Source organism: Oncorhynchus gorbuscha, unplaced genomic scaffold (assembly GCF_021184085.1).
Source record: "Oncorhynchus gorbuscha isolate QuinsamMale2020 ecotype Even-year unplaced genomic scaffold, OgorEven_v1.0 Un_scaffold_2325, whole genome shotgun sequence".
In the NCBI taxonomy this organism is placed as follows: Eukaryota; Metazoa; Chordata; class Actinopteri; order Salmoniformes; family Salmonidae; genus Oncorhynchus; species Oncorhynchus gorbuscha.
In genome coordinates, this window is record NW_025746871.1 from 2378 (window position 1) to 13158 (window position 10781).

Here is a 10781-nt window from a genome sequence, read left to right on the forward strand (position 1 = left end):
AGTTATGTTGTTGATGGTGGTGGGAAAACGCTGGCTCCGGCCCTGCTCCAGAATCTCCCCTGGGTTGAGATCTGGTGACTGAGACGGCCATGGCATGTGGTTTACATCGTTTTCATGCTCATCAAACCATTCTGTGGGGCGGCAGGGTAGCCTAGTGGTTAGCGCGTTGGACTAGTAACCGGAAGGTTGCAAGTTCAAATCCCAGAGCTGACAAGGTACAAATCTGTCGTTCTGCCCCTGAACCCACTGTTCCTAGGCCGTAATTGAAAATAAGAAATTGTTCTTAACTGACTTGCCTAGTTAAATAAAGGTAAATAAATAAAATAAAAAACATTCTGTGACCACTCATGCCCTGTGGATGAGGGGCATTATGATCCTATGAGAGCATAGCCATGGTAGCCAAAAAAAATTGCCTGACCAGCATTTTTATACCAGTACATGACCCTAAGCATGATGGGATGTTAATTGCTTAATTAACTCAGGAACCACACCTGTGTAGATTCACCTGCTTTGTTTCCATTATTTTGGCAGTTACCTGTAACAACCAAAACCTTTAAGAATGATTTCCACAGAATAATCATTTCTGTACAATGGATGTAAATTCAGAACCTGTTGTCTTTAACTTTTCTTTAACTTTTCACTAAGACAGAGGAGGGGCCAAAATGATTAGTTTTGACGTGTTTCTAACCGTTCATTACATCGTAGAACAAATTGTAACGTACAAAATTGAAGGATGACAAAATTGAGGATAATGCATGTTGGGTTGCTGTTATGTTTTACAATTCTTGTAGACATATAGTTGCAGTTTTGTAAAGGACATATACAATTGGCTGTTTTACAAAGCTAAGAAGTTTGTAATTAAAAATGTAAAAAACTTTTTCAACAGATTATTTCATTCATTCAATAGGGAGAATTCAAAATGACCTCCTTCAATATGGAGAATTCAAAATGACCTCCTTCAATATGGAGAATTCAAAATGAACTCCTTCAATAGGGAGAATTCAAAATGACATTCAATATGGAGAATTCAAAATGAACTCCTTCAATAGGGAGAATTCAAAATGACCTCATTCAATAGGGAGAATTCAAAATGAACTCCTTCAATAGGGAGAATTCAAAATGAACTCCTTCAATAGGGAGAATTCAAAATGACCTCCTTCAATAGGGAGAATTCAAAATGAACTCCTTCAATAGGGAGAATTCAAAATGACCTCATTCAATAGGGAGAATTCAAAATGAACTCCTTCAATAGGGAGAATTCAAAATGAACTCATTCAATATGGAGAATTCAAAATTAACTTAATTCAAAATTAACTCAAAGAAGCAGTTTTTTGTTGTGGAAAATGTAGAAAGGTTTTAGTCTGTTGATAAGAACCACCCAACAGGAATCTAATTTACCCGACAAAATACATCTGATTAGTGTATATCACAAATCAAAATGACTAGTGCTCTTTTCAGAGTTGGCTGAATTACGAGTTTACTGGCACGAGCCGCAGTATTCAGACTTCTACACGTGTGCTTGAAACTGGACAGTGCATCATCCCTCCCCAACAACGTACCCAATGGAACATCTGCCCACTGAGAGATCTGTTAAAACAGCATTTTATAGGCGTTTCAGTCTTCAGTGATTCCTCCAATCAGAGAACCCGACAATATTTAATCAACTCTCAGAAAGTTCTGGATCGTTGCAATTAGACAGCCATGGACAATTGTGCAAGATTTTTTTTTAAACCATTCATGTCGTACTTAATTGGCCTTATTTATGCGACGGGTGGTATAAGGTCTATTGCATTTGGAAACATCCCCATTGACATTGGTCTAATAGACTAATTGATAACCTCGTTAAAATCGTAAGTTGAAGTCTCCATTCCAAACCGTAATGGCATGCACCTGCGCCACTTCCCATGCGCGTGCTTTATGCTGCCTTCATGACAAATGGGAAACTGGGCGCAACGAGTTGAGTACATTCACATGCTTTAAACCAATTTAGAAAATGGCGATTGGCTGGATGGCAAAGCTGTGTCAACCACAAACTGAATGTACAGCAACCTGCTCACTAACTTATTTTCAAAAAAAACATATTAATAGATTTTTTTTTGTTTAAATGGTTTCATAAATAATGTTTTGTTGTTGCATTTAACTGCCAAAAAATGCTGTTATCAAAGGTGATTTCCTTTGTGACGTCAGAGTTCCGCATGTGGCAGAAGCCGGAAGCTCAGAGATGACAGATACGTTTCCTTCACAAGTAGTTCCCAGTTGGAGAGGCGTTCAAGTGGATTCTTCACACAGTCGGATTGCTGGAATTCACAAATTTACAAGATGTTATGAACATTCTGAGACGGAATTAGAACGTCGGAATACTGACAGACACAATAAGAACATAAGAACTATTTTATCTTAACCTCTTGAGCCCCAAAGGCAACTAGGAACACAAAGCTTGATGTTGTCTCAAATCGCCTTTCTGTCTAAAGCCCCTCCCGCAAACCGGACATTTAAAAGGCCTCTCCCCCCGTGTGACACATCATGTGCAGTTTCAGATGCTTATTGGTGGTAAAGCGTACTCGACAGAGAGCACACGCGAATGGCCGCTCCCCCGTATGAATCAGTCGATGTTGTGTCAGCGTACCCTTCCGCTTAAAGGTTTTCCCACAGTCTGTGCAAGAGTATGCCCGCTCGTCTGTGTGCACACGCTCGTGTGATTCCAACGCACTCTGAGATGGGAAGTCCTTGCCACACGTATCACATAGATAAGGCCTGTAACTATGACAACGAATATGAAACTTCAATTGGTTGTGTCCAGCAAACATCTTGCCACAAAAGCTACAGGAGAACCCATCTCCTGTGTGACATACCATGTGTGATTTCAGTTTCTTTTCACTTGTGAACTGTTGCAGACATTCAGGGCAGGTGAAGACCGGCGTGTCTTTTGTGGGAACGATTACGGTGGTAAGATTACGCCGCGTTGGCCCACAACCTGATTTGTTGGCCAGGTGAAACTTTAAATCCCTGTTGCGACCAAAGCACCTTGAACATATGGGACACTTAATGGCTCCCTCGCCGTGACGTCTCAGATGCAAAATCAGGGATTGTTTCCTACGAAAACTCTTGGAACACACGTGACATGTTCTAGAATCTAAATTCACACCAGGGGGCAGAGTGGGGGAAGCGGCGCAGCTTGTTGGGTTCTGGGATTCAGTACTGTGGGTCTGGGGAGTCTCTATCCCGTTCCTCCTTGAAGGCAGAGATGTGCCTCCACCTGCTGGGTCAACCTCCCTTAGAGGTTGGCTTGGATTGACTTCCTCATTAAAGTCTTGCTGTGTCTGAAAGTCCATCTCATCACAGTGGTTTTCTCTTCGGGGTGTAGACCTGCTTACTGTAAGAGCAGTTCGCTGATCGAAAAGCACCTTACAAATAAGTTTGACGGATCGACGGATTGGTTTAGCCGGTGTTGCCGAGACTCATTTGAGAAGCCGACGTCTGTGCTGCTGGACTGTGGGGTCTCCATCTCGTTTTCCCCTGTATGTAGTGGCCAGGCTGTCTGGTGTCTTTGAAGGTTCCCTTCCTGACTTGTCATTTCCTGCTGCTGTTGTCTATATTGAGATGTCCTCGTCCTGCAACCGGGACACTTCCTGGACTCTGGAATGTTTTGCCCGGAACACTGGTCCGAGTGTTTCTTCTGATCAGAGGTGCTTTGGAAACTCTCCCCACATTTAAAGCACAGGTAAGGAAGTACACCATGTTGAAATCTCAGATGTCTTCTCAGGTCTTCTCCGTTATCAAAAGCTTCTTTACATAAAAGGCATTTTGTGTAATGATTAGCTAGCTGAAAGGGCAGAGCATTGGAGGTGGTTGGGTTTTGGGGTGTTGTGTTTGAGGGCTGAGGCATCTCTGTCGCATTTTCTACTGCTGCCAAAACAGCGCCGGCCTCTGGAAGAGCCTCCCTCGGAAGTTGCTGTGGGTTCACGTCCTCACGCTCGTTTGGCTCAGAGAGAGCAAAGGTGTCTCCGCACAGAGAGCAAGAGAGACGTTTCTTCGTCTTCAAACACACTTTTTGTGTTTCTTCAAAGTGGAGTTCTCAAAAACATCCCCGCAGTTGAGGCACAGGAGCTTCCCATGTGTGTATCTCACGTGCTTTCCCACGTGCGATGCCTTACTGAAGGTCTCGTCGCACACGGAGCGTTTGGTGACTTTGGAAGACTGTCTTGGTTTACCGTGTTGGATTGTCATGTGCCTTCTCTGGGGTAAAGTGTCGCGGCTCTGAGATATCTCTGTGCAATCCTCCGGCGATGTCGATGTCCTGCACAAATTAGAAACGTCCCGCACTTCCTTTTCGAGGTGGTGAGCTCCTGGTTGGGGCTGAGATATCTCTGTGCAATCCTCCGTTGATGTCGCAGACGTGTTGTCCTCTTCTGGTTGATCAGACGTGTTGTCCTCTTCTGGTTGATCAGACGTGTTGTCCTCTTCTGGTTGATCAGACGTGTTGTCCTCTTCTGGTTGATCAGACGTGTTGTCCTCTTCTGGTTGACGTGTTGTCCTCTTCTGGTTGATCAGACGTGTTGTCCTCTTCTGGTTGATCAGACGTGTTGTCCTCTTCTGGTTGAGCTGCCGCCTCACACACATTCTGACGATGCTTCTGCATGTCGTCACGGTGTTCAACGTCTTGTCTACTACACTGGTAAGGCCTCTGCTCAGTGTGAGATGTTATGTGTGCTGTCAAATCCTTTGCTTCCCTGAAAGTTTTCCCACACAAGGAGCATTTTTTGACACGCTTGCTTCTTTTAGGCTGCCCCTTAGTACGGCATGGGCCAGGGACCAGAGAATACTGAGGTCGGCTATCTGAGGGCTCGACTTCGACATTCCTCTGTGATACCACCCGTTCTCCTCTCCGTCCTTGGGTTTCCACATTGTCAATCTGAAGCCTCTCTCTGCTCGGTGTTGGAAAGACCTCAGACACAGGTGACAGCGTATCAGTAATGTCAAGTCTGTGCAGCAGCACCGTGGGCTGACGGAGCCGACAGGACGTAGACCAATCAGAAACGTCCCGCGCTTCCTTTTCGAAGCGGTGAGCTCCCGGTTGGATTTTCGGCCCACTGTCAGCACGAAGGAGAATAAAAACCTGATCCATTTCACTCTCTTCGTCAAGAGTTTCCTTGTCCACCTCTTCATTCGAGGGGAAAATGTCGCCATTTGCAGTGGGGTCTAAATTCATCCCTCGTTGACTCTCCCTGTAATCCAGCGAAGGTGTCATTTCTGACTCACAGCAACATGATGCAGGGCTTTGAATGGTCATACATGTCTGTATGGGTTCTGATTGGATCTCTGGGTCAGCTTGGTCAGTGGATGACTCTCGGGGAGATGGAGACAGGATGTGGTCGTCTCCAGATGACAGAGCCGAGGACAAGAGAAGAAGAGAAGGGAATATCAAAACACGAATGTCAAAAAAACGTAAAGAACATAAAAATATCATTCCCTCATTTTTCAAAAAGTCTTCTTCTCCTACCATTGGCCTCAACATGTGGGTCTGGAGAAAGGTTGGTGTGGTACTGGAGAAGGGTCCTCAAAGGTTGAGGGTGATGCACAGACTGCCCACACTCCTCCAGAACAGAGGGGTCAGGTAGAAACCAAGATGCAGTCTGAGGGAAAGAGAATGGCAACAGATCCAGTTCTATAATATCATAACCTCGTTGCCCTAGAAAATGTTCATTTTTTTACTATTATTTGTCTTTTTTACATAAAAAAAGCTGTTATTGCCATCCACGTCCTGTAAAAGTTTACTGACTGTAGTATAATTAATAAAAGGAATTCGAATTACCTTGTGAACTTTTAATACAAGCAACTAGATTGTAATTGTCCATAAAGAAACATTGTGTGACTTGCTTGAGCTATTTGAATGTATTTTCGTGGTAGTGGAAGAAGTGTTGTGATTTTGGATTTGAAAAGCAGAGTAGACGAGGATTTCATACACTACGTTTTTTGTCTAACTTGTTGTAGAAACCAAGATGCAGTCTGAGGGAAAGAGAAGGGCTTGACAATGACAACAGATCCAGTTCTATAATATCATAACCTCAACTTCTAGATCCAGTTCTATAATATCATAACCTCAACTTCTAGATCCAGTTCTATAATATCATAACCTCAACTTCTAGATCCAGTTCTATAATATCATAACCTCAACTTCTAGATCCAGATCCAGTCCAGTTCTATAATATCATAACCTCAACTTCTAGATCCAGTTCTATAATATCATAACCTCAACTTCTAGATCCAGTTCTATAATATCATAACCTCAACTTCTAGATCCAGTTCTATAATATCATAACCTCAACTTCTAGATCCAGTTCTATAATATCATAACCTCAACTTCTAGATCCAGTTCTATAATATCATAACCTCAACTTCTAGATCCAGTTCTATAATATCATAACCTCAACTTCCAGATCCAGTTCTATAATATCATAACCTCAACTTCTAGATCCAGTTCTATAATATCATAACCTCAACTTCTAGATCCAGTTCTATAATATCATAACCTCAACTTCAGATCCAGTTCTATAATATCATAATCCTAGATCCAGTTCTATAATATCATAATCACTTCTAGATCCAGTTCTATAATATCATAACCTCAACTTCTAGATCCAGTTCTATAATATCATAACCTCAACTTCTAGATCCAGTTCTATAATATCATAACCTCAACTTCTAGATCCAGTTCTATAATATCATAACCTCAACTTCAACTTCTAGATCCAGTTCTATAATATCATAACCTAGATCAGTTCTATAATATCTTCTTAGATCCAGTTCTATAATATCATAACCTCAACTTCTAGATCCAGTTCTATAATATCATAACCTCAACTTCTAGATCCAGTTCTATAATATCATAACCTCAACTTCTAGATCCAGTTCTATAATATCATAACCTCAACTTCTAGATCCAGTTCTATAATATCATAACCTCAACTTCTAGATCCAGTTCATAACCTCAACTTCTAGATCCAGTTCTATAATATCATAACCTCAACTTCTAGATCCAGTTCTATAATATCATAACCTCAACTTCCTAAACAATGTTTGGTTTGTTTCTAGCTTGTTAGCTAGCTGCCTAGCCAGTTAAAATAATGACCAGAGCATATAGCTGACAACGTCTTCACTTCAGCTCATTTGTATCCATCATTACAGGAAGATAAATTACAACAAGATCTAAATAATGTGACGAAATAAAAGCCGGGCATTCTACTTAAAGATCTTTTAGAACGTGTGCCCTCTCTCGTTTCCGGTAACCATGACAACGGATTCCGAAAACGGGGGGTCAAAGTTCAGTTCTTACGTCTGCAACATGAACATGGAAACCGACAGTCGCAGCTACGGTCGACAGACAGTCAAATCCACCGGAGTATAAAATGAAATGTCGAGTCTACAAACACGTCGTTAGGCCAAGTATAAAACAGCCTTACGATGTTGTATGCTCTTAAGTTTTCGTCTAAGTTGTTGGGAAAGTGGTTTGGACAATGTTTACAGTGAACAGAAAGTCACTATTCAACAATAGAAGCGTTAGAATGTTGGAAGAAATTCCATTAAAGTGGATGAAGTATTTTTTTTTTTTTAGAAGGAAAAAACATTTAATAGTTTTTAAAGTATAAATGGTTTCAAAAAGGTGTATTTAAGCATACTATTCCAGACCAGTCTGCACGTTTTAAAGTTTTGAATGGCTTAGAGGAGTAGCGTTCCAAAGAATAACTACAAGGCAAAATGAAGCTGTACAATATTTAAAGTGTGGCTGCTGAAGTACACCACATTAATACATCTGAAAAGAAACAGTGTTTTTCCAGGACGCTGACAATATGCATGAATGATATTAAAACGCACAATGGTATAAAATATACCTTACACCGGGGCGGCAGGGTAGCCTAGTCGTTAGAGCGTTGGACTAGTAACCGGAAGGTTGCAAGTTCAAACCCCCGAGCTGACATGGTACACATCTGTCGTTCTGCCCCTGAACAGGCAGTTAACCCACTGTCCCTAGGCCGTCATTGAAAATAAGAATTTGTTCTTAACTGACTTGCCTGGTTAAATAAAGTTCAAATAAAAAAACATTTTATGCATCTATTCATCCAATGAATGGATATTTTTGCATTTGTGTAAATGTTTGGTATCACCCTGATGAAGCCTCAGTCGGGCGCTGATGAAGATAGTGGTACCTGTTGAAGGGTCGGTATTGGAAGCAGCTTCTCCAGTCTGGAGAGGAACTCCCACACCAGAGTCTGCAGTGCGGAGTGATACTTTGAGCCAAATTCCTCTGGAAAAACGTTCTGAGAAACAACCAAAGAAGTAGAGAATAGGACAGTGCTTAAAAAAAAAAAATCTAAGCATTGAACATTACCTTGACAAAGCATTCAACACCTTGGAGTTATTATCCTCCTCACCACCATCATCATCATCATCATCAACAGAATCAGCTACTTAGTCACTGACCTGAAAGAAGCGTTCCCTCTCAACTGGGTCTTCCAGCAGCGTTTTAATCAGCTTCAGGAAGTTGGATTCTGATGCCTCCACCTCAAGATCACAAATCTACAGGAAGTATGGAGAGCACAGTGAATAACAGGAAGTATGGATAGCACAGTTAATAACAGGAAGTATGGAGAGCACAGTGAATAACAGGAAGTATGGAGAGCACAGTTAATAACAGGAAGTATGGAGAGCACAGTTAATAACAGGAAGTATGGAGAGCACAGTTAATAACAGGAAGTATGGAGAGCACAGTTAATAACAGGAAGTATGGAGGAGTTAATAACAGCACAGTTAATGAAAACAGGAAGTATGGAGATGCACAGTTAATAACTGGATGTCATGGAGAAGCACAGTTAATAACTTAAAGTAAAGTATGGAGAGCACAGTTAATAACAGGAAGTATGGAGAGCACAGTTAATAACAGGAAGTATGGAGAGCACAGTTAATAACAGGAAGTATGGAGAGCACAGTTAATAACAGGAAGTATGGAGAGCACAGTTAATAACAGGAAGTATGGAGAGCACAGTTAATAACAGGAAGTATGGAGAGCACAGTTAATAACAGGAAGTATGGACAGTTAATAGCACAGTGAATAACAGGAAGTATGGACAGCACAGTGAATAACAGGAAGTATGGACAGCACAGTGACTAACAGGAAGTATGGACAGCACAGTGACTAACAGGAAGTATGGATAGCACAGTGACTAACAGGAAGTATGGAGAGCACAGTGAATAACAGGAAGTATGGATAGCACAGTGACTAACAGGAAGTATGGATAGCACAGTGAATAACAGGAAGTATGGATAGCAGTGACTAACAGGAAGTATGGATAGCACAGTGAATAACAGGATATGGACAGCACAGTGAATAACAGGAAGTATGGATAGCACAGTGAATAACAGGAAGTATGGATAGCAGAGTGAATAACAGGAACAGGAAGTATGGACAGCAGAGTGAATAACAGGAAGTATGGACAGCAGAGTGAATAACAGGAAGTATGGACAGCACAGTGAATAACAGGAAGTATGGACAGCACAGTGAATAACAGGAAGTATGGACAGCATAGTTAATAACAGGAAGTATGGACAGCACAGTGAATAACAGGAAGTATGGACAGCACAGTGAATAACAGGAAGTATTGACAGCACAGTGACTAACAGGAAGTATGGATAGCACAGTGAATAACAGGAAGTATGGATAGCACAGTGACTAACAGGAAGTATGGATAGCACAGTGACAAACAGGAAGTATGGATAGCAGAGTGAATAAATCAAAAGAGCCAGCATCTAGAACACCTTGCCTGGCTAGGTGAATGCCGTTGACGTCCCTCTCTGGATGGATATAACCCATCTTAGCATGGATAATGACATTGAAGGCTTCCACCATTTTAAAGTAGTCAACTGGGTGGGGATTCCTATGGGTTGGGAGCGATCAGCCAATGAACAGAGCGAATGTCTTCTTTTTCATAAAGAGTGCTATTGTTTTTAAATGGCTTTGTTATAGGACCGCCATCTAGTGGCCAAACTAAATGAATGACACACTAGATTCGGTTCAAGACCCCAGCACTACAGGGGGCGGTACATCACCAATATTAGGTTTACACTAAGAAGAAAATGGACTTATTTAAAATGGAGACATCCCTCAATGGCGCTGGCCATGCTGTCCCAGAAGCCATTATGACACCGATACAAAGGTGAGCCGTGTTTCTGTCGCTATGGTTTGGTATCAACCACTACAAGTAATACCAGCAGAGTTACAATGTCATTGAGTGACACTCACCTGGTTGTCCCTATGAGTGATGCTACAGGTTTTCATCCTATTCAGGTGTGACTGGATGGTGTCAGAGTCCGCGAGGTGTTCTGAGTGACACTCACCTGGTTGTCCCTATGAGTGATGCTACAGGTTTTCATCCTATTCAGGTGTGACTGGATGGTGTCAGAGTCCGCGAGGTGTTCTGAGTGACACTCACCTGGTTGTCCCTATGAGTGATGCTACAGGTGTTCTGAGAACAACAACTTCAGAACCAGCTGATGGGAATAAAAGTTCAGATAACATTTTTTTAAAGAATTCCAGCAAACAAAACCAGTGTATTGACTGCAGCTGAGATGAGCCTTTTTCCCACGGAGACGTTTTAGCACGCTGTTGTAGGCAGCGTGTCTATGGAAACGGAGACGGTGTTGTAGGCAGCGTGTCTATGGAAACGGAGACGGTGTTGTAGGCAGCGTGTCTATGGAAACGGAGACGGTGTTGTAGGCAGACGTGTCTA

General features: G+C 42.1%; 1 protein-coding gene across 2 annotated transcripts; it reads right to left on the reverse strand.

Annotated features, from left to right (window-relative positions):
* Positions 1–902: 902 nt before the first annotated feature.
* Positions 903–10468, reverse strand: LOC124025650 (zinc finger protein 583-like). 2 transcript variants are annotated; one of them, XM_046338984.1, is made up of 6 exons: positions 10295–10468; positions 8479–8574; positions 8205–8315; positions 5501–5633; positions 5260–5376; positions 903–2297 (listed from the first exon to the last, which is right to left on the reverse strand). In XM_046338984.1, the coding sequence occupies exons 1-6, from the start codon at positions 10328–10330 to the stop codon at positions 2269–2271; spliced, it is 522 nt and encodes a 173-aa protein (XP_046194940.1). In that variant the 5' UTR covers positions 10331–10468; the 3' UTR covers positions 903–2268. The 2 variants fall into 2 exon arrangements, with proteins under 2 accessions (XP_046194940.1, XP_046194939.1); XM_046338983.1 differs by lacking the exon at positions 903–2297 and adding an exon at positions 4038–4512 and having other exon boundaries at positions 4589–5376.
* Between the last annotated feature and the right edge of the window lie 313 nt (positions 10469–10781).